The sequence below is a fragment of the Neolamprologus multifasciatus genome, chromosome 5 (assembly GCF_963576455.1).
Source record: "Neolamprologus multifasciatus chromosome 5, fNeoMul1.2, whole genome shotgun sequence".
In the NCBI taxonomy this organism is placed as follows: Eukaryota; Metazoa; Chordata; class Actinopteri; order Cichliformes; family Cichlidae; genus Neolamprologus; species Neolamprologus multifasciatus.
The window spans coordinates 3,071,234-3,098,829 of NC_140443.1; the positions used below are offsets into that span (position 1 = coordinate 3,071,234).

The 27,596-nt window shown below is 40.1% G+C and overlaps 2 protein-coding genes across 2 annotated transcripts in view; both read right to left on the reverse strand.

The window, feature by feature from the left end:
- The window catches only part of LOC146517793 (programmed cell death 1 ligand 1-like), a 96,166-nt gene that overhangs the window by 53,421 nt on the left and 15,149 nt on the right, over positions 1–27,596 (reverse strand). The window lies entirely within an intron of this gene.
- LOC146517794 (selection and upkeep of intraepithelial T-cells protein 8-like) lies at positions 1,752–23,102 on the reverse strand (the record flags this gene model as incomplete). Its single annotated transcript, XM_085159238.1, has 5 exons — positions 1,752–4,627; positions 6,642–6,746; positions 18,662–18,940; positions 19,662–19,684; positions 22,828–23,102. Coding segments are annotated over 5 exons (687 nt in total), but the record flags the coding sequence as incomplete, so codon positions are not given.

Consider the following 27,596-nt stretch of genomic DNA (forward strand, 5'->3'; position numbering starts at 1 on the left):
AAGGAGAGGGAGAGGGGAGAAGGAGAAAGTGCGACCGCCTCCGTCAAGAGCCAAGAGCAGAGAGGTGGTAAGGTGTTTTTGGAAAGAGTCCACTGAGTCGACAGACTTCAAGCTCAGAGAGAAAGATTTCCGGGGTCTGGGGGCCACTGTGGCATAAGATCTGCTTTCATTAGTTTGTGTGATACACAGATCACATGACCTCAGGTACCTGGGGACGTCCAGATGTATGTGTAATACACATACACTATTATATTTGTAAATATATTTATTGTTATAATCCTCAGATTTACCCATTCTTATACTTTGTTTCTTCTTACGTTATTAAGTTTTATTTAGCTTGTGAAGCTTGTACACAAGAATTTCACTCGCATGTGCTGTACCAGTTTACCTGCACATGTGATGTGACAATAAAAGTGATTTGATTTGATTTAAATAGAACCTCAAGCATCAGGCAACAGTATTTAAAAAACACAAACTTCACACTGACGCTGATCCTGAGCTCCAACAATGTAAAACAAGCTGGTCCTGTTTCAGCTCCCGACTGACCTCATTTCTAACTGTCACTTATCTCTTTTCAATCTCTAACTCCCCCATCTTTGTTTTTATGAGCTCAACCTGCTTCATCTGTCTGTCTCACCAAAACAGAGAGAGAAAAAGTAGTAAATTCAAAGCAGCAAGTGTGTTTATTAGTTGTTTACAAACTATGAATATTAATGAATATTAAAATGATTGTGCTGATATACATATCAGCTTTAAAGTTAATGATGTTCCTTTGGTGTCCTCTAGTGTCTGTTGCTGCTTTGTGCTGCCTGGTGTCAGATTAGTGCTCCTGAATGCTCTAACGGTTTTGTTTTAGGTCCTTACAAATACATAAGGCAGGTAGCTCAGGTGGTAGAGCAGGTCAGCTGCTGATTGGATGGTTAGTGGTTTGATCCCTGGCTCCCCCCGAATACAACAGATACAAGATAATAACCCGAGTTTGCTCTCCGATGCATCCGTGTGAATGTTAACTAAACAGCACTACAGTAGAAGAAAGTGCTTGTATGATTGGGTGAATGAGGCATGTTGTAGACAGTGCTTTGAGTACTCCTGGAGAGTAGAAAAGCGCTGTATAAGAATCAGTCCATTTACCATAAGGCCAGCCACAGAAATACAACTGTTAGTCACAAAACACTGAGCCATTAGTAAATCCAGCAGATTTTTAACATCCAAAGGATTTCTGCTGCCGGAGACGTTAATCTGGCCCTAAATGTTCTTTTTCTAAAAATATTTCACAGACTGTTCTCGTTTATTTGACCTCCATAGAAAATGGGGTTAGGGCATGTGGTAGCAGTGTAAGATGTGCATTTTGTAGTCCATTTCCTGCATATTGTAGTTTCAACACTGCAGACATCCATCATCATATTTAACAGAGACGAGTGTAAGCTTGGTCCAGTTCTCAGCACACAGCTCTTCTGTTTCCTAAGTCCTTATCTACTCTCCTACTCACTTTTCCTTGACCTCCATGAAAACGTCATCGAGGTCAAATAAAATATACATATAATTTACAGTATTTTATATATAAATGTAACTGTTCACTGGTTGGGGTTAGAGTTAGGGTGTGGAGGCAGGACGTCACAGTACAAGCTTACTCCCAACCTATTAACATTATAAGATTGTGTTTACATTATTATACATAATATATCTTTTATTTGTTATGTTTACAAACAACGAGAAGTCACAAACAAGCAGAGACCACAGCCCGGTGCATGTAAGTTTAAACAAGGAAGGTTTATTTAGCAAATAAACATTATTTTTTCACATGTGCAAAGCTCCACAGCGGAAGCACAGACTCGTCTCATAGAGTGGCCATCATAACAAAGCACTTCATTTTTACTTGTTGATTTAAGCTGCTCTTCATATTTTTGTCCACCAGATGTCACCAAAGAGTAGTAAACCCTTTTTACAAGCTTCATCTGGCCTTCACTACCAGGCGGTATAAGTTAGACATGAACCATGATGTTGATGCTGTGAATACAATATTTAACTTCATCAAGCTGAAAAACAGCTGGTTGCACTTTTGATTCATACTAGATGAGAGGAGAAGTTTCCCCACATGTGGAGACAAGTTCGGAAACATGTTTCCGCTCTTTGGATCTGCCGTCATGTGTGAACAAACATTCTCTGTGACGACATTTAACGAATCCACTGATCCTCCCTCAGTGATGATGTTTGTTGTCGTTCATATTTGAACCAGCAAATGCACACAGTGAAAAAAATATGTGAAAAAAAGTTTCATGCATGTTCCTTCAGCACAGTGTTGTTTCCTGACTGACGGCTCCTTCTACCTCACATTCATACTGATGTTAAATAGAGGTGGGAATCACCATACATCCCACGATACGATATTATCACAATACTTAACGCACGATACGATATTATTGCAATTTTTTAAAAATATTTTGCGATATTCAGATTCTGTACATAAAGGTAAACTTTATCAATATTCATTTTCTCTAATAACAAAGTCTCACACTCAGTCTTTCTCTCATTTCAGTTTGATTGTTGACAAACTGAACGGTTTGTATTACAGTCTAGTCCAACTTAACTGAATCAACCATCTGGTACAATTATAGCTATTCTGAACTATGCAGTTTATGAAAACTATGCAGCCCCTTCAGCAACTGAAGAATTTGAAAGTAAATTAAAACAAAATATAATTTTACATTAAATAAAAAAGTTTTAAACTTAATTAAAATAAAACATGTCTTAAATTAAAATAAGTAAACTGTCATGTTTATTGCTGCCATAAAAAAAGTTAAACACATTTGGACAGTGAAGGAATGTCAGGATTCTTGCTCAGAAAAAGGATCAACATGCTCTGAAGTCAGAGCATAAAAACCTTTTTTTGTAACAAAATATCAATTTCTGCTGTCCCTGTATCCATACATTATTAGCAAACAAAATATCACCATACTACACAGTATCAATTTTTTCCCCACCCCTAATGTTAAACTAGTTACAGCCAAAATGTTTAAAAAAAATGACAAAAGTGACTGAGATTGAACAAAAAGTCATGTTTCAACTTTTTATTCAATATCATGTTTGATAAAGTTTGACACATTAGAGACTAACACCCATCGATCTCCACGGCCAGCTCAGGATAAAAACACTGAAGTGCAACAGCTTCCTGCTAATACTGAGCAACACTTTAGCGTTGCACCGACATTCAATCTGTAGCTAAATGTGTTTTATCAAAGCACAGCTGCTGCAAAATAAGAATTCTTCTGGAATTTGACTAGAACAGTAAAACATCTTCTCACTTTATTAACATTTAGCGACGCATATACACGCGCACACACACAGTCGCAAAAGTTTTTCATTCAGGCTTGTGCACTCTTAAGCTTTCTGTCAAATGGCATGAACATAAAAAAGTACATCAACAGTTGACAGCAAAAATATAATCTGAAAAAAAAAAATCAACTGAACCAAAAGCAACATATGATATTAGAGTTTAAGAGTAAGTAAAAATATTCTAAAAATGAAAATCATAATTTTTCTATCTGCTAAATATTCATTTGCAGTAAAACATGAGTGCACATGTTTAACTAGACTGAGTTAAATATGAGCTGAAAAGTTTCTTCATCATTTGCATGACAAGCTTTCGACTGAATATGAAACATAATAGAAACTTTAAGTCCTAAATTTAGAGTTAAGGTTTTGCTTTGGGCCATTTTTAAATTTGCTTGGCTCATTATTTTTCTTTTTAGTGATCCAGATAATAAACTGTAACGTCTCCAAAGGGGTTCCAATTATTTTAATCTGTTACGATCAAAAGTAAACCATCACCGTCCTCATGAAAAACATGAACCTCAGAGAAACTTTGTTCAGTGAATTATTTATAAAGCTGCACAATGAAAATGGGAAAGGAGTCAGGAAACTTCAGCAGGAGAGGAAACACTGAGATGAGTAAATGATCAAATTAAAGTTGAAATGATGGAAATGTGACTGTTTTAAAATTGTATTTTTTCAATTTTATTTTCAACAACACAAACTTTTTAACTTCGGAGGAAAAAAAAGTTAAAAGTGAAAATATGGAAGTACGTTATTAAGTATAGATCATATTTCCTTATATGAGGGCAACAACAGTCCGACATCTAAATATGATCAATAATGATAATGAAATATAAACACAGAACAGTGTGAAGCTAAAACTTGGTGAGGAGTTTGAAAGATGCAGGTAGAAGAAACAGTCGTGTAATTTTAAACCATGAACGTGACGGAGAGTGAAGGTTGGACTGTTTGGGTGATCTTCAGGTTTGACGCTGAAGTACTCTGTGATGTTAGAGAGTAAAGTTTCATTTTTTAACCTTTGACTCAAAACTCTTGACACGTCCTCTCTCTGAGGGAGCGTCCTGAGCCAAGACGAACAGAGTTAAGTCAAAATGTTTTTTCATTAGAAACCAGAGAAAAGTCGCACAACAAAAAAAGAGCCAACATGTCCTGTTGTGATAAAACTCTCAGCTGAATCAAAGATAAAAAAACAAAAACAGGTTTCAAATATGACCGATTCACACTTTTTAAGATCGTTCGGACGTGAAATTTATCTGCATCTCTATGGAGCAGCCATATTCTCTTCTTTGTTAACCTGCAGGAACAAAATGAAAATATTCAACAAACACACAACTACACTGGTCACACACTGAGTGAATAGAAACAAAGTCTTTATCTTCTTTGACATAAATCAAAGGTTAAGATCTAACATGAGGGAGTTATAAAGAATGTTTGATGTTCCTGCCAACAAATGATCAGTGTTGGGACTAACGTATTAAGTAACGCGTTACAGTAACTACGTTATTATTGTGGTAACGAGCACGGTAACTAGTTATTATGCCAAAATCAGGAACGCGTTAGTCGTTACTAGGATTTAGATAGGGTCGTTACTCGTTACTTCGTGTGGTGGCTATCGCGGAGCTTCCACAGATTCTGTAACATTAGCAAGTGGTGGAGGCAGCAGGTGGATGAGGGAAAGGGGACGTAGAAGGAAAAGAGACCCGAGGCGGCCGCCGGTCCAAGTGTGAACTGAACTTCAGGTAAGAAGTTATGACCTGCAGTCTATCTGGGTCAGATATAAACCAAGTTTAGGTGGAGTTTATTTTCGTTATTCTGACTTTTTCCGTACTGCGTACTAGCTAGCATGACGGCGTTTCTATACAGCTGGGTGGGTGCTATGATGTTAAAGATGTTGAACTTTATTTTGTCCATAAGTTATTAGAGTTGCCAACCGTCCCGTCTGGTATTCAGAGAAAATATTACGCGTTTCTTATTGAGGTGAAAAGGAACAGTTTGTCCCGTAATTCAGCTACAATGAAAAAGGCACAAAGCTGGAGTTATTCTGTGTCTTTGCTGCACAGCTGCCTCTTCTTCTTTCATTCTCCCCCCTCCCTCTCCCGTTTCTACTTCAATCATGAAAACTGATCAATGATCAGCTGATCGGCTCTCTTGTTTGTTTATCGCCCACTTTGCGCCAGAAAGAGGAAACCAGCCAATGTCACGTTAAACAACAGCAGCACGTTTAAGCTTGATCAGCAGTTGTTAGAATTTATTTAATATTAATTTCTAGTATCAGCTGAAGTTTGCTGGAGCCACAGCTGTAAACCTGCTGGTCATGATATCGGTTTGGATATGTGGTGAGAGGGAAACATGAAGATGAAACCAGGAGATGTCCTTACTGAATCATCAGAGCTGAACAGGTGATGGAGAAACAGGTTTACCTTTTAGGTGACATGAATGAGCTGAAGTGAAGTTATGAACTGTTTCTGAGAGACAGATAACCCCAGGATCCTTTTCTAAGTAGCTGACAGCTGGTAACTGTGCAGGGGCGGATCTAGCAAAGTTTTGCCAGGGGGGCCAGGTAGGGCATTAACAGGGAGAGGTGGGCACAAAGAAATACTTTTCTTTCTTATTCTCATTTAAAATGTCTAGCTTTTAAAAAATAATTATCTGAATCTTACAACAAAGGATTGATAGATTGATGCATATATACCATCAAAACAGTGAACATCACTGTCACAACAGCGTTTGTTTTCATTCAAGGCTTTATGATTTTTCCTATAATGGTGGGCCGGTCTCTAGTCAAAATGCCCAGGATGATTTTCTGTCCCAGTCCAGCCCTGTATGCAGCTCATCTGCAGTCTGGTGTTACCTACATCTTCCTATTCAGAAGGCAGAATTTACGAGTTCTGAGTACAATCAAAGCACCACGACTGCAGTTTTTGTGTTGGATGTAAAAGGCGCACATGACACTGTGACGTAGGCTAGAATCATGGCAGCAGTCAATGACGGTCCGGGCGTGGGATTTCTCTCGTGGAAACATGCACATTATCTTTTCCTTTCTATTGGTAGGTGGCACAGTGCACTTGTGGCAAGTAAGCAAGCTAGAAGACTGGCAAAGTTGTGGAAGCAACACATTAACAAGAGAATTCTGAGTAAAACCAAAGTTACTTTCCCTAGTAACTAGTTACTTTGAAAGTAACGAGTAACTTGAAGTAACTGAGTTACTTTTGATAGAAGTAACTAGTAATGTAACTAAGTTACTATTTTAAAGTAACTTACCCAACACTGCAAATGATGAATGTTGATATAGTACATCAGTAACTCACCTTTCTTCAAACTGTAGCCTTTAACTTTAAGCACAACACCAACAGCAACAAAAACACCAACAGCAACAAGAACACCGATGAGTATGGCAGCCCATACAGGGAGCCCTGAAACAGAAGAGAAAACATTGGTGTAACTCAGACTGTGACTGCATGTCAGGAACAAAAACAGGTTTAACCAGCGAGCTCTGTGATGTCAGCATGGATCTAACTTCCTGTTTCCTCCTGCTCGTCTCCACAGCTAACAGGTTGGTTCTGATTCTGCTCTGAGCTGTGAGGATGATGATGATGATGATGATGGCGCTCCCTCCTCTATGAAGGATGTTTGAATCTCTGGGCTGCTGCTCAGAGACTCCTGCTTTCCTCCTGCTGAGCCTCCTTTCCTTAACATTACTTCTAAAAACACATTTTTATAGACAGACTTTAATATGACCTAATTTTATCATCCTGTAGAAAAATCCAGAATAAATAAAGGCTGAAAACACACTGTGTGTAAAATGAAGCACTGAATTAAAGATTTAATTTAAGCTGTTGGGATTAAACCTGATTTTAGACACTAACACTTCACACAAATCTGAATTCTTTTGCGATTAGCTTTATTTTGAAAAACTGTTGGCTCTCCTGATGAACACGCTGGCACTGAGCACTAACTCTCAAACTAAACTAGAGAGTGCAGTGAAGTGACCCTTCCTGAAAACATGTTTGACATATTTACCAAAAGCTGAGAGTTATTCTTCAACAAAGACACAGCTGTGATCATCTTCATCAGCAGGATAACAAAACTAAAGGACAATTTAAGGAGTTTGTTTTCTGTGTTCTGGTTTCAGATGAAGATGATTTATTTCCTAAATTAGAAATCTGAACTTGTAGAGTTTATTTGCTGCTTTCATTTCCATTTTCTCTTTAAAACCTTGAAACTCTGACTTTATCTTGATTCTGTTTGTGTGGAAGCTTCATCTGCACAAACATATTTTTGACCTCACTGAAACCAACAGAGGAAATAATTAAAGGTTTATTACAGGTTTATATTATCCTGCAGTCAAAAATCTTCAGAGTGTGTTCAAGATAATAAATTTATTAAACGCTAGGACACCCTCTGACCTTTTAGGTAATAAATGAAATAACATAATTTCCTTGGAGGTTATTAAAGTGTTCTGATTCTGAAAACAAAGTTGTATCTCCCTCATATTAGAGTGTGTAACTGCTCTTATCCCCTCAGACTGAAAAGTGTTTCTTTTGTCTGATCAGCTGTTTTACAGCTAAAACCTTCAGTGAGATTTTGGTATAGATATATAGACACTGCCTCCACACTCGTCCTCCAACTGCATCAGTAACACTGAGTAACACACTGTTTGGTAGAGGTCAAACAATGTGATGGTAACATACCATCACATTGTTTGACCTCTGATGTCTTTGAAATCAGGGAAGATAAAATAAACATTACAATAGAAATTTAAAAAAAAAAAAGGAAGCTTTATAGCTTTTCTCCAGAACAGATTTAAGCACTGCTGACAGAGAGCTCAGAGGTTAGCTGCATTAAATAAATAAATGTTCAACTGAAATTAAAATGTGATTATTTTGCAGCCCAGTTATTTAACAATGTTATCAAGTGCATGTTTGCAGGATGCTGGTACTGCAGCACCATAAAGTCTGATCTTTTATTTATTTGAATTTGATTAAATTTGTTGTGTTCAGCTGACACTTTAATATGGTGAACCACATCCTCTAAAGTAGCACTAAGATTTCTCATGATAATCTAAACCTGTTTGAAGTCAGTAAAGGCTGATGTGTCATACAGCACGGAACTATAATAATAATAATAATGATGTATACTTTATTAATCCCTGTGGGGAAATTACTTGTTTTTCTCTGCATATGACCCATTCACTCAGTGAAGCAGTGGGCAGACACTAACCAGGGACCCGGGGAGCAGTGTGTAGGGACAGTGCCTTGCTCAGGGGTACCTCAGAGTAGTACCTCAGTGGATTCGAACCCCTGACCTTCCGATCATGGGGCGACCACTCTAGCTGCTGAGCTATCCCTGCCTCAATAATAACTGGTGTTCCTAATATTCTGACCCACAAACAGAAGTGTCTGAAATCTATTACAAATCTTTCAAGCTGGATGAATGATGGAATTTGGAGCAAATCAAATTATTAATAATATAAATGACCCCCAGTTACACTGTGCTGTAAAGGTTACTAACAATAAAATCCGAATGCACTAAATCACAGCAGGAAAATATGAGTAAATCAAAGGCTTTGGGACAGATTTACTCAACTAGACAAATTATTGTGATGATGCAATTGCAGAATGAGCTTCTAACAGTGTGCTACTCAGTGTGTTACTCATATATAAATAAATCAAATTTTATTTGTGACACACAGTACAACATGCATAAATATCAGAGAACATAATCAATTTGAGAAAATTGGGGATAAAATTGTGTAAAAGGTTAAAATAGTGACCAAAATATACATTCATCAATAAATACACAAGGAAATGATGTTGGAGGCTCATAAAAAAATATAATAAAACAAGAAACTATAACAACCATGAAAAGTAAATTTTGTGGAATTAACAACAAACTGCATGCTGAAAATATTAATAAATCACATTTGCATTATTTATTTAAATATTATTCTTTTTCATGTTAAACTCCTGCAAATACATATGTGAGAAGGCCAGCCACAAAAATCACACCAGCTTTTTCTAAATCCATCACAGGATATTTGTATGGAGTTCATGAGATTATTGTGTGTGTGTGTGTGTGTGTGTGTGTGTCATTCCAGTCTTTCAGAGACGTCTCTCTGTCATGTCCCTTCATACTGCCTCACTCCTGCTCTTATAGCTGCATCAGTTATCAAGCAAGGTGGGACTGAAAGAGATTGAAGTCCCCCTCTGGTAGGATCTCCCCTCTCAAATTGGTCCTGGGTAAGGGACCAGACAGTGAACATTTCAAAAGACCCCTATGAGTGAAAAATCTAGGGAAAACCCTGCCCAGGATAGCGTTTCTGGGCCCCGGCCCAGAGAAGGGACGGCGAGCACATGGTGGCCTTAGCCTATATCCCTTCTTCAGCCAATGACTGTAGAAAAAATGGACGACGCGAGAGCACTTCCTCCCATTGTGCAAAAATGAAGCTAAAATACCCCGCTTGTGGAGGCTCCCATCTTGCATTTTTGTAGACAGTAGACCACAATATTCTAATTTCTCGATTAAATGATGTAGTGGGTATTGGTGGCACTGCACTTAATTGGTTTAGGTCTTATTTGTCAGATAGAACCTTATCTGTCAGCCTTCTCGGTTCCGAATCATCTTCTTCTCCTCTGTCATGTGGCGTCCCACAGGGCTCAATTTTAGGGCCACTGCTCTTTGATACAGTATTATGTCTCCTCTGCTGCACCTGTCTCCTGCGGCGTGCCTCAAGGATCTGTCCTTGGCCCCCTGCTCTTCTCACTGTATACACTCCCCTTAGGCGCAGTCTTTGAGAAGTATAACATTGCACATCATCGTTATGCCGACGACATACAGATGTATTTCGAACTAACTGATGATCCCGCTATGTCTTTGTACGGCTTTCGCGAGTGCATGCGTGAGGTCAAAAATTGGCTCGCAGGTTACTCCCTTATTCTAAACAGGAAAACTGAAGTTATCGTGTTTGACAGTAGAGTCCCCCGTGGCCAACTCCGTGACACCCTCGGTTCCTTTAACAGTTTCCTCACCGACACTGTTAGTGACCTGGGTGTATTTTTGGATAGTTCTTTTAAGTTCGACAAACGAGTGTCTTCTGTTGTTAAATCTTGCTTCCATCAACTGCGTCTTATTAGCAAGGCCAGACATTATGTTCCGCTTTGGGACTTTGGAAAGCTTATCCACGCCTTTGTGACATCTAGGTTGGATTATTGCAACTCACTTTACTTCGGTCTTAACTCTACTCTTCTCCATAGACTGCAAATTGTTCAGAATGCGGCTGCTCATCTCCTTACTGGTAGTGGGCGGCGTGTCTCTATTACCCCTGTTCTTGCTGATCTGCATTGGCTTCCCGTCAAGTATCGTATTCAATTCAAAATCCTGCTGCTTACCTTCCGTATTATATACAATATAGCGCCAAGCTACCTCATCGAGCTACTTAGAGTATACACCCCTACTGGAGCACTAAGATCATCTTCCCAGTCACTCTTGGTACTGCCGAGATCCCGGCTGAAGACTAGAGGTGACCGCACGTTTGCCTTGGCTGCACCCGATTTATGGAATAACCTCCCCATCACTATACGCGAGTCTGATTCCATCCATTCCTTCAAATCGCGGTTAAAACCACTTATTTAGCCTTGCCTTTTCTTCCAGTTAACGCTTGCTTGTTAGTCAGCTTAATGCTTATTCTTGTCTTCGGCTTATTCTTAATTACTTTTAAACATTTTTAATTTTTTGACTGTTTTATCCTTTACACTTCGTTTTCTTTTATGCTTTATGCAATTCTTTTGCTTTGTGTTTTAATGCCATTCAACCTGCTAGCATGTTTTGGTACCTTGCCATAGCCCTCATCCTTCCCTGTTACTTCATCCTACTCTCTTGCATGTTAAGCACTTTGGTACACCACTGGTTTTTAAATGTGCTATATAAATAAAGTTTGTTGTTGGGTTCCATCCTTAGAAGGCATGGGATCTCATTTCATTGTTATGCCGATGACTGCCAAATTGATTTACCACTAAAGCAGAAGGATGGCATCTCCATAAAACCTCTCTTGACATGTCAAGATGACTGTCATGATCCAAGCAGCCAGGAACACACAGGCACAAATGTAATCTTCAAAAAAATGGGTTTTATTAGACCCAAAAAGGACAAGATGATTAAATGATTAGCTCGTGATATAATTCTGAAGGCTAGCCCGTCCAATTTCACAGCCGCTCACTTCTGGCCTTTGGAGGACCTGGCCTACGTAGACCGCGAAGGCCGGGTCCTCAGCAGGATGCAGCCTATGAATTTGGACACCCCTAAAATCTCTATCGTTGGCCAAATTCATATAGTTTCAACCGTATACCGTTTATACCGCCCACCCCTAGTTCCTATGCAAAATGACTAGCCAGAAGCTACAGTCTCAGTGACCCAAACCTCTTCTTAATTTGTACACACAGGAGTTTTCTTTAGTTTATAGGTTAGACTTAGTTTACAGCAAATCTGGAAACTAGCTCAAAGACGACTTCAGACAAAAATATTTTGGCCACAGAGAGACGTATTTCCTTTTTTTTCCTATCTGCCCATAAGGTAGGTAATAGAAGAACATATCTGACACAATTAAAAACAGAATTGTTAACTTTAATATGATCACTGACAATAGCATCTAGATGCATAACACATTCCTGTCCAACACTGTTTATATATATATATATATAAAAACACCCAGCACGCCCCTGCGGGCGGTTTATCCTTCAAGCTCGGGTCCTCTACCAGAGGCCTGGGAGCTTGAGGGTCCTGCGCAGTATCTTAGCTGTTCCCAGGACTGCGCTCTTCTGGACAGAGATCTCCGATGTTATTCCCGGGATCTGCTGGAGCCACTCGCCTAGCTTGGGAGTCACCGCACTTAGTGCTCCGATTACCACGGGGACCACCGATACCTTCACCCTCCACATCCTCTCGAGTTATTCTCTGAGCCCTTGGTATTTCTCCAGCTTCTTGTGTTCCTTCTTCCTGATATTGCTGTCATTCGGAACCGCTACATCGATCACTACAGGCCGTCTTCTTCTGTTTGTCTACCACCACTATGTCCGGTTGGTTAGCCACCACCATTTTGTCCGTCTGTATCTGGAAGTCCCAGAGGATCTTAGCTCGGTCATTCTCCACCACCCTTGGGGGCATTTCCCATTTTGACCTCGGGACTTCCAGGTTATACTCGGCACAGATGTTCCTGTACACTATGCCGGCCACTTGGTTATGGCGTTCCATGTATGCCTTGCCTGCTAGCATCTTGCACCCTGCTGTTATGTGCTGGATTGTCTCTGGGGCATCTTTACACAGCCTGCACCTGGGGTCTTGCCTGGTGTGATAGACCCCAGCCTCTATGGATCTTGTACTCAGAGCTTGTTCCTGTGCTGCCATGATTAGTGCCTCTGTGCTGTCTTTCAGTCCAGCTTTGTCCAGCCACTGGTAGGATTTCTGGATATCAGCCACCTCCTCTATCTGCCGGTGGTACATACCGTGCAGGGCCTGTCCTTCCATGATGGTTCCTCGTCTCCATCCTCTTTCTTGGGTTTCTGCTGCCTGAGGTATTCACTGAGCACGCTGTCAGTTGGGGCCATCTTCGTGATGTAATCTTGGATGTTCGTTGTCTCATCCTGGACTGTGGTGCTGACACTCACCAGTCCCCGGCCCCCTTCCTTCCGCTTAGCGTACAGCCTCAGGGTGCTGGACTTGGGGTGAAACCCTCCATGCATGGTAAGGAGCTTTCTTGTCTTTATGTCAGTGGCTTCTATCTCCTCCTTTGGCCAGCCTATTACCCCAGCAGGGTACCTGATCACGGGCAGGGCGTAGGTGTTGATGGCCCGGATCTTGTTCTTACCGTTCAACTGACTCCTCAGGACTTGCCTGACCCTCTGCAGGTACTTGGTGGTTGCAGCTTTCTAGCAGCCTCTTCATGGTTCCCCATTCGCCTGCGGGATCCCCAGGTACTTGTAACTGTCCTCTATGTCGTCAAAGGAGCTTGCAAAGAAAAGCGGACTTCTTAAGTTACTTGAAGACGTTTCACCTCTCATCGAGCGGCTTCTTCAGTTCTAAGGTCAAATGGTGGAGAGTCCCAGATATAAACCTGGTGGGAGTTTCCCCCCACAGAGGGACAAAAGGACCCCCTGATGATCCTCTAATCGCCTGAGCCAAGGTGTGGAACTGGGTGTGGGTTCCAATCAGCCAGAGTTTCGGGTAAGCTCGTTGTGAAACCTGGCCCCACCTTATCATGCGAATTCCCGAGGTCAGATGGCCCAGGGTGTGAGTGGGCGTTAAGGCGTCTGGGAAGGGATCTCAAAACTGGATTATAGATGGCAGAGAGTTGGTGTCGTAAACCACCGCCTCTGTTCAAAGATGGTCGCTCACAGTGGACATAGATGGCTTCTTTCACTCCTCTTTCAAACCATCTGTCCTCTCTGTCCAAAATGTGAACATGGCATCCTCGAAAGAGTGTCCTTTATCCTTAAGATGCAGATGGACAGCTGAGTCTTGTCCTGTGGAGGTGGCTCTTCTGTGTTGTGCCATGCGCTTGTGAAGTGGCTGTTTGGTCTCTCCAATGTAGAGGTCTGGGCATTCCTCGCTGCACTGTACGGCATACACCACATTGTTAAGTCTGTGTTTTGGCGTTTTGTCTTTCGGGTGAACCAGTTTTTGTCTGAGTGTGTTGCTGGGTCTGAAGTACACCGGGATGTCATGTTTGGAGAAGCATGACATCCCGCATCTTTGCAAGCTCCTTTGACTACGATGACCTGGATGACTGAGAACCTTCACAGACATGTCCTCTATGTCTGCAATGCTGCCTTCTAGTAGTTCAATCCCCTTAGTTCTGACTACCTTCCCTCTCTTTGTTACCATCCGACTACACTTCTCCAGCCCGAACGACATTCCAATGTCATTGCTGTATAGCCTGGTAGTGTGGATCAGTGAATCGATGTCTCGTTCACTCTTGGCATACAGCTTGATGTCATCCATGTACAGGAGGTGGCTGACAACTGCTCTGTTCCGTAGTCGGTATCCATAGCCAGTCTTGTTAATGATCTCACTGAGGGGAATTCAGGCCTATGCAGAACAGCAGTGGGACAGAGCATCCTCCTTGGTAGATCCCACACTTGATGGTGACTTGTGCTATGGGCTTGGAGTTGGCGTCTAGTGTTGTACGCCACATCCCCATTGAGTTCCTGATGAAGGCTCTTAGGGTCCCATTGATCTTGTACAATTCTAGGCATTCCAGTATCCAGCTGTGGGGCATTGAGTCATAGGCCTTCTTGTAATCAATCCAGACAGTGCCACAGGTTGGTCAGTCTGGTCCGTGAAGTACCCTCAGAAGGTTCTGCTAGAGGATGTTAATGCAGCACTACGGACAATACCTACAACCACAATTACCGACACTAACAAGCTGATCTGCAATACGGCAGCAGTTGATCAGTGAGATACTTGGCTACAAGTTGAACAGCAACAAGGGGCAGTACCCTCCATGGAGAAGGAGGCTAGAGGGCAAGATCAAAGAAGCACGGAGGGAGGTTAGCCAACTAACAGAGTTGCAGAAAGGTGCGACAAAGAAGGTGCATAAGAAATACAGCAAGCTGTCCATACCTGAGGCCTCGGAAACTGCCAAGCAAAGACTCACAGCCTTGGGCCAGCCGCTTGAGGAGGTACACCAGAGAGATAGAAGGCAGGAGAATAAACCAGCTGTTCTCCACAGAACCAGCAAAGGTGTACTCTCAGTGGCAAGGGAACAATAATAAGAGAACAGCACCACCAAGGCTGGAGACGGAGCAATACTGGAAGAGCATATGGGAGAAGGACGCAACCCATAACGGCAATGCTCAGTGGCTAGTGGATCTGAGGGCAGACCATAGCGACCTCCCTGAACAGGGTCCAGTAACCATCACAGTGGCAGATATCCAAGAAAGGGTCTCCAGTATGATGAGATGGACAGCACCAGGGCCCAACATGGTTCATGCCTACTGGCTAAAGAAGCTGACTGCACTCCACGAGCGTCTGGCAGCACAAATGAACCAGCTGCTAGTTAACGAGGGACACCCGGAATGGCTAACCGAAGGTCGGACGGTCCTGATCCCCAAGGACCCCAAGAAGGGACCCTCCAACTACCGACCAATAACCTGCCTCAGTACTACATGGAAGCTCCTGTCAGGCATCATATCGGCTAAGATGAACAGGCACATGGGTCAATACATGAGTATTGATATATATATATATATATATATATATATATGTGTGTGTGTTAGTGCTGTCAGCATTAATCTCGTTAATACGACATTAACACAATAACTGCACTAACACGTGCAGGGATGCACAGCGTCAACGCATAGCGTGGTTAACTTGTTAACACGTTTTTTTTTTTATTAAATTGTAGGTCCAGGTTCAGCAGCATTTTGTGCTTAAAACACAAAGTCAGCTGACAACCTAAATATACTGAATGTCCTGACATATACATATTAAGGGGAAAAGCATAGACATATTCCAAGGTGACGCTGCTAGGATTCAATGGACTCAAATTATGAAAGAGTGACTCCCTGAACAGGAGCTCAAGGATCATATTCACATTGGCCTCTACAGAGTCGAGACTTCAACCCCACTCTGAATCTTTCCGATGGAGAAGACTTTACACAGCAGTACGATTCTTCCATCATCAAAACTGGCAGCCTCGCTTCTGTCAGTCTGCCCCAGGGCAGCTGTGGCTACAACTGTAGCTGCCTCCACCAGTGTGTGAATGTGAGAGTGAATGAATAGTGGCATTGTAAAGCGCTTTGGGTGCCTTGAAAAGCGCTATATAAATCCAATCCATTATTATTATTATTATTATAAAACTTTCAAATTATTAGAAACTCTGCATGAAAAATAAATATGCGAAAAAGTGCCATCATCAAAGCTAGCTGTGGTCCGAGATGTTAGTGTGTGACTTTTTTTTTTTGGCTGTGCAGTGTACATGCCACTGTATGCCATAACATTTGCACTCCACATATTTGTTTCATTTATTTATGTATTGATCAACAGGTCATTCATTAATCTCTTAAAATACCTCCCGAGATCAACTTTCAGATCCAGGATTAACTCATCCTGTTATATTCATCAGGTTTTCTGTTCTTTAAAGCCTCACAAGATTTAAATTAACCAAGTTAGATTTAATCACCTGATATGAATTTATGCTTTTCTGATCCCAGAGTAGAGGAAACACAGCAATACTGAAGACTGCGATCAGCAACTCCTACAACACTGTTTAACCCTTACAAGTTAATCTGTACACCGGACAGGGCTGAGAGCACTGGAGAACAGGCTGGTCAATCAGTGCATCTCTAGTAGCAACTTTTGTTTGTTTGCTTCAACAATAAGATCATTAATATCCAAAGACAGCAACAGAACACAAGGAACAAATAGGCCATAGAATAACATCGGTAGTGTTTTCTGTTTTTTCAAAGAAACTGGGAGAGGACAGAACCAGAAAAAATATTAGTCAGCTGTTTAGAGGAAAATCGACATTTCTCTCTTAACCTCCTAAGACCCGAACTCTTTCATGGCATGCATTTTTAAATTCTCTTTGCTATTTTGGGACCTGATTAATGTAAAAACAAAGAATTTACAGAATATTTTTACCTATTTTTGTTTCTGAGAGGAATGAGATCCACATATGAGGATATTCGCTTTAAATTTGGATAGAACCAGTGGCAGTATAATGTCCTCGTAAGTGGAAATCAGGTCCTTGTAGAGCAAAAATTTTGTATTTTGGTCTAGACATCCCAAAATGTGATGTCCACATATGTGGACGCCAAGTCCTAGGAGGTTAAAGTAGGTGCTAATAAATGACATTTCAGCTACTTTCAAACTCAAGAACACTGCAGCCAAATGTAAAATCTGGAACCTTTCTGCAGCCCCTTACAAGTCACATTAGACTAAGTTTCAGTCTCTCTGTCTATATGTTGATGATTTGCTTGTTGAAAGCAGATTCTTTAATGTCTTGATGCATGCTCAATCATACAAGTAAGTAAAATCCCCCAAAGCTGATTCTGTTCACCTGGACGTAGCGTTTTCAGTGGGAGAAACGTATTCATCGCTCATCCAAGTGACTTCTTGAGTCTCAGCTGACTGCAGGTTTCCCCAGTCTTGTAAACAGTACATTATACAACGTACAACAGGCTGGGAGGTCAGTTCCTTGAATCAGATTTCTTTAATTGGTGAAGTCAACACTTTGGGAATCATTAACATGTGTGAATTACTCCCTCCTGACTGAAGTGGTTATACCTGTATAAAAGTAATAAGTCAAGGTGCACTAACAGATCTCAAAATATTTGGTTCACTTGAAATGGTCTTAACATAGATGCACTGTTTAATGTCACTTCCTCAAACAGCAATGCTGCAGTCCTGGTTGATTTTGAGTCAAAGTCTTATTTTATCATGTTGCACTGAATGAACCTGACCCGGAGTAGGTTTGAGTTTACTGCTATGCTGCTGTGACTGCAAACATCAAAAGCGCTTTCAAAGACCTGGAAGATCCCAGCGTCACACAGAGAATAGGAAACCGCTCTCCTCTCACGGCCCGGTGCGATGGGCCTGGGGCCCCCTGGCCTTGGGGATTTACTTACCTGGATGATTGAGCATCAAGACACAACAAGATGTTGTTTATTAAATAAATTATGGTCCTATTAGAATAAAAAAAGGATGATAAAGCAGTGCAAGCCTACTTTGTGGACTAAAAGTCAGTTTCAGTCGAGTCGTTTTAACGGATTATCCTTCACTCACCACAGGAAACAGCCCTTCAGCTCACTTACTCTCTGACCTCAGCAAACACTTGTTCATCTTTAATACACAGTATATTATTGGGAGTCCTGTTTCTTTGTTGCTTTTATTGTTTAATTTATTAACATCAATATAGAAAGACTGCTCAGACTTCTCTCTATTATATGTTATTTTAAATTTGCTGCTATTTTTATATCATTAAGTCTTCTGTGGTTTGCAGCAACAATTAGGAACTTTGTATGTTGGGCAACTCCCATCTCTGGATTCAGGGACCACAACAGGACATAATGACACCTGTAAGAAGTCTTATATACAAACAAAATCATTTATGAGTTGAATTCAGACTAAAGTTGCTTTTTGCTTCAGTGTCAGTGAATCTGACATTTTCCAGATAAATAATGAACCCATAAAGACAGTCAAATGACTGTCTTTATGGGTTCATTATTTAATCTTTTGTTTCCTTGAAGACGTCACTCTTTGCATTGAATCTGAGAATATTATTTACGTTTTTCAAAAGCAATAAGAAACATTTAAGGATCAAAATGCCACTCACCATAAATATGTACATTGATTTTCTCTTGTGTCTGATGATTGATGTCCTCCTTCTGTGTGGTGACACAGCGATAGCGACCACTTTTTTCCACAGTAGCTTTGAGGGTGATGTTGAAGCGACCTCCTTGTTCAGAGACCTGTGGCTCCTCAGAAGGAATGATTTCATCATTACTGTCCCGCCACTCGACTGTAGGTTTGGGATGAGCATTCTTAACATCACACTGAAGCAGCACCCCGCCATTTATTTGATCATGACTTGTGACATAAAGCTCTGCTGCTCCTGTGAACACATAACAGACAGATTATGTAAGAACAATCACAGCTAATTGGTTATTTTTTCCTGTTCAGCTACTCTAAGTGCAGATGTGGGTTATAATGTGTTTGAGAACAAAAAGCGCAGTGCTGCGTTAACTTTTCTAACATCACAGCTCTGATGTTTGATGACAAATTTAGTTTTTACTCTAAACGATATTTTTGACTCACATAAAGAAATTTTTACACAGAAAAAGTTTGGACGTCCCAGAGTTTGTCTAAGAGTTATATAAAAGATTAAAAAAAAAAAAATTCAGGCATTTCATAATGTAATAACTGTGGAGGTTACAAAAAATATCATCAACAAAAGCTCTCCAAAATAAAAATACATTTGAATCCACATTTCTCCACATAATTTAAATTTTTAATTACACTGAGAGGGATGCGATACAGTTTGAGCAAAATCTCGTCAGGTAGTTTCTACTGGACTGAACAGCTACGTCTAACGAACACAGTGCCCGGATCAATAACAGATTTTTGGTTACTGAACTAATAATTAATTAGATAATGTAGCAAAAAACCACACCAAGTATTTACATATACATTTACAAATACAATTAAAACAGTTTTATTTCCCTGAACTGTTTATAAAAATTAATCAGTAAATGCTTTGCAGGGTTCTAACCAAAAGACAGTAAAGTCGTTGATGGATCAATTTTTAACTGAGCCTCACCACAAACGGAACTCACCTGGGACGTTTCGGACCTTTAACCTTTTGAAACGCAGAGGTTGTATGCGACCCAAGTTTACGTGTAAAAACTAATAAATTATCATACTGCATATTTTCATGATGACCGGAAGCACCGATACAGACATTTTTACGTCATTTGAAAGCTCAGACGTTCGTTTTTCAGCAGATTCGTGAACATCAGTGAAGGATTTACGACATAAAAACAGTAACGTCTTCATTTACGGCAGTAAATCGTCATTAAGCTTACTGCTAGCCTGTGGCATCAGCGATAAAAAGCCGTTTATTGGAATGATAAACATGTTTAAAAGACAAACACGAGCTCGATTTAAAGAACAAAACTCCGCAAATTAACTTCAGCTCGTTTGAGTTTAGCCGGGAGTAAAAATAAGCTGAAAAAACGTGAATTTATTCGCTTGTAAAGTTTTAACGGAGCTACACAAACTTCTAAAACTGCGACATTAAAACCAATTTTTAAGTACTGATAAATATTTTATCCATCAAGTCCGGTATCTCTGAAATCTCTAAACGCCCACGAGCAGAGTTAACCAATCGGTATCTTTCTCCGACGTTCTGAAGACCGATCAGCCAATCAGAAAAGCGAAGCTTCACACTAGCTAATAAGCGCGTTTGATTGACAGCTACTGTCATATAATAGAATTAACGGCAGTGAAACCGCTCTCAGTTTGTAGCCGAGAAAATCACCTGCCTGACCATATATGGAAGTTAACGTAGTTAGCCTCGGTGTTACAATGGAACGAAAAGAAATCAAATAAACCGGTTTTGTCTGTCGAAAAAGAAGCGATTAAATTATAATAAATGTGTAAATCTTTATTTTAATTGTTCAGTGCATCATTTTGTACTTGAATTTAGCATTTAGGAACATTTGAAATGCAAAAGAAATGGAATGAATCCTCATTATTTGTTAACGTTGGAGAGATTTTTATGGAGTTTCGAGGCAATTGGTTAGAGATACTCTGCTTTGCACTTTGAACTACACTCTAATATCTTAGAGCTACTTCTATATATCAGAATGAAACCTGCACATTTATTGTAGACAAAATGAAGAGGACATCCAGTAAATTTCAGCCTTGTAGCCCTCATAATGACTGATTAACTGTCTTTAACGTATGAAGTAAAAGCTTAAAAACATCGAGGCTTCGGTCATTTCCTGCATTTTCTTCAGACAGATGATCTGTGTTAGAGCTAAAGGTAAAACTAACAGACTACATGAAATATCACAGATGTTACTTCACAGTGATCAAACAGGCAGGTATCAGATATTTATGGTTTGGAAATTATTACAAAGTTGAGCCTGGTAGTTACAGACATGCAGAAGTGCACATGACTGTGAGAGGCTCTAACAAGTTAATATGGGCTCTGAAAGGAGAAAAAACACACATGTTAGAGGTGACTGTGGTCTCATCAATTTGGCAGACAGATAAAAACTGATTGAAAATAAACTTTGAAGTGTTATCCTGCTATATTAGACATGTTTTTTATAATCCCAAAAGAAGGCACAGTCACAGATTTAAAAAAAAAATCCTTAAACATTTCAACTGGAGGCTGGTTCATGCTGGTGGATGGGTGATAATCACACAGTGAGTCACACTTTGAACAGCTGTGTGTCTGAAATATAAGGAGAAATTAATATTTATTCAGTGTTTAAAGTTGCATTCGCAGATATTTTCTTTCTTTCTTTTTTTTTTTTAAGACTCCTCAAATTTTAGATAAATTGACATACGCAGGACCAACATGCACATAGGAGGTTAAGTTCCAAAAGCACCTCATTTTTAACTTCTTTTTCAAGGAAAGGTGGGGAATTGACACGGAGGTTAGGAATAGAGAAGAGGCGTGTGCTGACAGTGGGAACGACCTTACATTAATCTGTCCTTAATGATGTAGCACAATTTGTCCTAACTGATGTTTTGGTCATATAAGCAAGAACAGCCTGTAAAAAATATCCCTTCATTACAAGGATTAGAATTTGAAAGAAGGAACATTAGGGTCAGATTTACAAACATGTGCATCAGCACAAAATCTTCTTTTGAAGTTGCTGTCAGTTTTGTAAACTGTTGTGAACAGATGTGGTTTTGTGGCCTTACAGCATATGTAATTGTAAGATTTTACTTTTTTAGGAAGAAAATATTTAAACAAATCACACAAATGTGAATTATAAAGTCTGCAGCACACAATTTACTTTGCAAATGCACAAAATCATGTCTTCTGGTCTGTTTGTCTTTTCTTTTTGGGGGGAGATGTTATGAGATCAGATGGTTGCAGTACCAAAACTCTGTCCTAAAAACTCTTCAGTCATGCTGGTGAAGGCGACCCCCACTTCAATAATACAGGGATTTCCTCCAAACAGAGCAGAAATGAACTGAACTGAGATGCTGATTTCTCTCTGCTGAATCTTTGTAAATAAATTATAAGAGAACTGCAGGTACACGTTTCAGGAAGTCAGGAAGACTTGAGAAATATGTTTAAATTGAACACAGGTGCTGAGAACCAATGTGGTTTGTATTGTTTTATTTGATCAATATTTTTCAATTACAGTTTGATCAGATTTAGCTGCTTACATTTATTTATATTATATTAGTTTTAGGAAATCTTTCAGTTTCACAAATGTGAAAAAAACCTGTTTAAATAAGTTATCAGTACTTTTAGGATAATTAGGAAAATTAAGATAAAGCAAGAGATAATTCAAAACACCAAAATGGGGACGGTGAAAGAGTCAGCTTGAGATACCATAAACAGGACGTCATTAACCAGTTAGTGATGTCATGGTGGCTATGTCCAGCCTTTTTATATACAGTGTATGTTTGGGGTTTACCCGGATTATCTCAGTTTTGCTGTACCAGAAAACACATGTGAGCATCAGACTGGATCATAGCTTCTACATCCACAGGTCCACTGAGGTCTGTGTGATGTAAAGTTCCTCACAGAGTTGAGACGTCACAGAGATTTTTATTTTGTTTAGTGACGACTCTGCGATGCGCGTCAGATTTCTGATAAGTAGACAGGAGCAGGACCAGCATGCAGATGGGACGTCTCAGTTTTGTCCACCAAATATTGCAAATATCACTACAGTGTGCTGTAGGGGTGAGACCCAGATGTGCATGCTGACTGTTTCCTCTGTAAATAATCAGCTGATTTATAAACAGCACTCACCAACAACAAGCTCAATCCTGAATGTTTTTCCTTTGCTTGGAAAGTCACAGGTGTAGTTTCCTTCGTCCTCCAGTTGAGCGTTTGTTATTTTTATGGAGGCGTTGCCGTTCTTCAGATCATCTGGAAAAAGTGAGACTCGATCTGGGAGGGCAGGACTATAATTCTCCACAGAATCATGTATACTAACCTTCTTTTCAGTTCCTTCCTTCGTCCACTCAAACCGCACATTCTTAAGGTTCTCATTGGTGCGAGGGAACAGGGTAAAATGGCATCATCACCTTCTTTCACAGGCACAGGTCCCTCTGAAAGACAAAACATGAATTAAACAGTGAGTTCACTCTTCAGTTTAGTTCCTCTTCATATTTTTCTGTGGTCCACGCCCCACTGCACAGTTTGAATGACAGGTTTAAATGGAGGGTGAAGAAGCTGAAGAGTTTGATTATATTTCTAATAGAAACTTGATAAATAGTATTTTGTGTTTTATAGTTATTTTGGCCTCTGGTATTGGTTTCTGATTTTATTATTTGTGCCTTTAATCCTTGTTAGTTATTGATGACTTTCGGTTTATTACTTCCTCTTTGTATTTCCTTTCTCTGCACTCAGTCTTGTTTTGTGTCTTTTTTCCATGTTTGTCTTTCTGTGGACATTTCATATGTTTGGCTTCTTGTCTCTGTGTCAGTGATTTCCTGTTTTATTTTAGTGATCCTTGTCCAGTGTGTTTAGTGTTCAGTTTCACTTTCCTCAGTTTTATTTTCCCTGATGAGTTTCATTGGTGTTGCCAGGTGTGTCTACTGTCTCTAATCACCTGCTGTGGGTTTACAGCCCTTGTCTGTCCTCAGCCTTTTTCACATCAAAAACGCTGTGGGTAGTTTGTTTGTTGTAAGTTTCAGACCTGCCAATGAGTCTGGATTTGGGGTCCTAGCTCTTCCTGAAATACCACAAGGATCATTGTGAACTGTGAATCATGCTAAACTGTTCCAGTAGTGTCCAAGAATAAAATATGGAGCTGGAAATGAGTATAATAGCTCACCTTTACTGTATTTATTACATTTATGTTTTCAGAAGTCAGTCAGTCTCTGAATTGGTCATGATCGACTCTGGGCTGGACCAATTAAAGCCGAGGGGGTCAGATGCACCCTCCCCCTTTGCCCGCGCAACGGCTCTGAAAGTAATCTTATCACAGTTATCTGCTTTAATCTGCACATTTGAGAGTTATACCAGAAAGCCAAGTACTACAGGAGCTACAGTATCCAGAGTCATGCGCAGTAAGGAGGTAAAATTCTTAAATAGATGTCGACTCCTTTTGGAGTAGCTGCTCTGAAGATGATAACAGTGGGAGAGTTATATTCTTAAACTCAGTTACAGCGCTTTCAGAAAGACATCTACTGTGATGAAGTCTACTCCCCACTGCTGTGTAATCAGTTATTGTAAATTTAAATGTTATTATGAAATGATCAGACAGGAGAGGGTTTTCAGGAAACACTGTTGTTCAGTTTCTATGTCATATGTTAAAACAAGAACATATGTGTGGAATTACACAACATCAATAAAATAAAGTCACATGCAGCCAGTCAACACAACAACAACCAGCAGCTAAGTGCACCAAGAAGCCAGAACACAGTCGAAGGTCTCTGCTTAGCAAACCCTGCAGCAGCTCTGCTCCTGAAACTGACAGTTTGGAGGCGGAACATGAAGGAAGAAGGCACTCATGTGATTGGTCACTTTCAAAGCAGCCACGCCACAGCCTCTGTGATTGACAGGCCCAGTTACTGCGTTAAACCGGGAAACATTGGGGACACAAACTCTGTGTTTATAATTTCGAAAATGAACGTTTGCCGAATTAACTGTCAACACTTATACTGGTGACTATTACTGGATTACTTTAATGATGAAGAAATCTTAAAAACTGACAAATCGAAGGACTTTTTGTGGGTTTTCAGGAAGCAGCACACAAACTGCTGACACGTCACATCTAAAGACGTCTCCAAATGAACCAATGAGTATCAGAAATAATCAAGAGGATACTTTCATTTTATTGATCTGCTACAGTGATCAAACCAGCTCCTCACTATGTCCTGCGTTACGCGTGTATACTGGGTATTACGGTAAGGGAAACTGAGCTCGGATTTCAAACTAAAAGCAGTTTGTGATTTCATCATTAAACAGCATGTATCCAGTCATTAGTGATATAATAAATCATGAAATACATAAAAATATAGAAATTGTTGTTAAAAATGTTATACTATATATTGGCGATTATAAAACTTTTGAGTTGCCGAGCAGCTGAATAATGTTGACACGCTCGCGGTTCAAAACATAAGTCAAAGTTCCAGTTTAAAAACTCCTTTATTTGTTATCAATATCCTTAAAACCATAAAAAAAAACTGTGAAAACATTCCAGGCTTGAGCGGTCAGCAAAAGTCAACTTGACCCGCCACCCACTCATTCACAATTCCCTTGGGCCGTGAACAGCTGATACAGCAATCGCTACTGTATAAAAGGCCCCAAAGTTCATAGAATACTTTTACTGGTGTTTACAAGTTTATATAAGTTAATTTAATGTTCGGTCTTCTGTCAGTTTGGGCCAGCCCACCTTCTAGTGACATCATCCGGTTAGTAAGGTGGGCAGGTTAATGTCAGATGAGCAGTGTTGGTCCGGAGGGGGTGCACTGGTTCCTGGGGAATATTATGTGTGCGTAAATGATAAGTAAGTAGTGACCTGTGTTGTATTTTGCCTTTGTTTGTGTCAGTACTGTAGTATGTTACCATTTAGGAGCTAATGTAGTCCATAGTTGGAGCGGTAGGCCACGCATGCAACGCGTGAGTTCACCCTCATTTCATATGCTAATTTATGTTGTTAGCTTACCCCGGTTTAGCTTTGTCGACGCATGTACGGTCGCTCGTATGTCCATAATGTCATTCCTGTGTTATCAGACCTTCTCTGTATGTTGTATGTAATGCTTGTGATTGTTTACTTTGACGTAGCGGAGTTTGTAGCGAACAATTAGGTACGAGAACTAATAAAATAGCGAACGTAGTTCCCGCTTGTCCTTCACAATAAGAGCACTATAGCGGATTATAATGGGGACGCTTTTATTTTGTACAACTACCGGAAGTAGTTCCTGTATACTGACGGTTGCTTAACCTCGCACTAATGCTGTTTAGTTGCATAGTGTGAGCAGTTTGAAGTGTATTATATTTTTCTGATCTTTATATGTGATTATGTTCACTATATTGTATTATGTTTATATTTGAGTATTTGACTTGTCTATTGTCTTTATTCATTGTTCTTTCCCTTGTTTATTTCCTTTGTAGGAAACCCCCCCCCCCCCCCCCCCCCCCCCACACACACACACACACACACACACGGACACACCTATCTACACTCGCTGTGTTTACAGCCCCAGAAATTGAGTGGTGACAATAAAGTGCCTCAAACGGAACCTCAAGCTCCCTCCTTCCTTCATACTCTGGGACAACTTGGCCTTAAGTGGTGTTCTGGCCGACACACCAGGGTGACCGTAGTGCTCAAAACTGAATCAGTGCCACAGCCGTGCCTATCTTTGATATCTCCACTACAACTACTACTATTATCAACACATTTTTGCTACTGTTATTGCTACAATGATTATCACAAAGACTGGTACTATTGCTATTATTATGGCTGGTTAACTGTTATTAGTATTAAACTCCAGCATACCCTATGATGGAGTTCATTGTTTTCAATTATATTTTCATTCTGACTTCATTCTGAAGGTACCACTTCATATAATTGTGAAAAGCTATCACAGAGAGACAGTCAATCATTAATGTTCACATCGACACATATCATTATGATCAATATTAACAGCTCCAGTGGTATACACATTCACCTAACAAGAGAAAGTTTCCTGCTCTGATGAGGAGGCGTCAACAAAGGAGTCCAAATGTACAGAGCTGCCTGCTGTGAAGACCTCTTGTGAATAATGGAGCAGCCAAAGTAGCTTCTTTATGGTGTCAGAGCTCAGTTTTTCAAAATAATAATAAAATTCCACAAAGTTATAAAATATTTATTTTCTTATCTGATTTTAAGCCCAAATTTAGAATGGATTGTGAGGAAATTTAGTGTCTTCACAAATTAATTTCACTTCTGATTGATACGGACTTAGATTTCAATTTATGCCACAATTTAAGTTATTATTGGTCTATACCTGTAAACGTATAGTGAAAGAAAGGGGACTGGAGATGAGTGCTCTGTGTACCATGGAAAGTTTAAGGGAGCATTCAGGGTCACCTGACCCAACCTAACCGTAAGCTTTATCACAAAGAAACTCTATTTAAACAAATGAACAATACAGTGTTTGAATCCAAACTGGGGCTGTTGAAGGACATAACCTTGTTAAAAAATGACCACAGGATTCCTCACAGTAATCCTTTGTGGGTTCTCTCCTGATACTCTGGCTTCCTTCCTTCCGCAGTCCAAATACATGCAGGTAGTGTGGTTAGGTTAACTGGTGTTTCTAAATTTCCCATAAGTGTGAATGTGAGTTCCTGTCTGTGTTAGCCTGTGATAGACTGACGACCTGTCCAGGGTGTACCCGCCTCTCACCCTGTGACAGCTGTCACGACTCTGATAAGGACAAGCTGAAGAGGATGACTAGTGTGAAAAATGCGCATGACAAGTTTTATGTTAACCACTAAATATTTTTTAAAAAGAAAAGAAAATATATGCTCAGCAACCTTTATTAAAAAACAAGTAGCATACACTAAAGAATGTGAATATCAT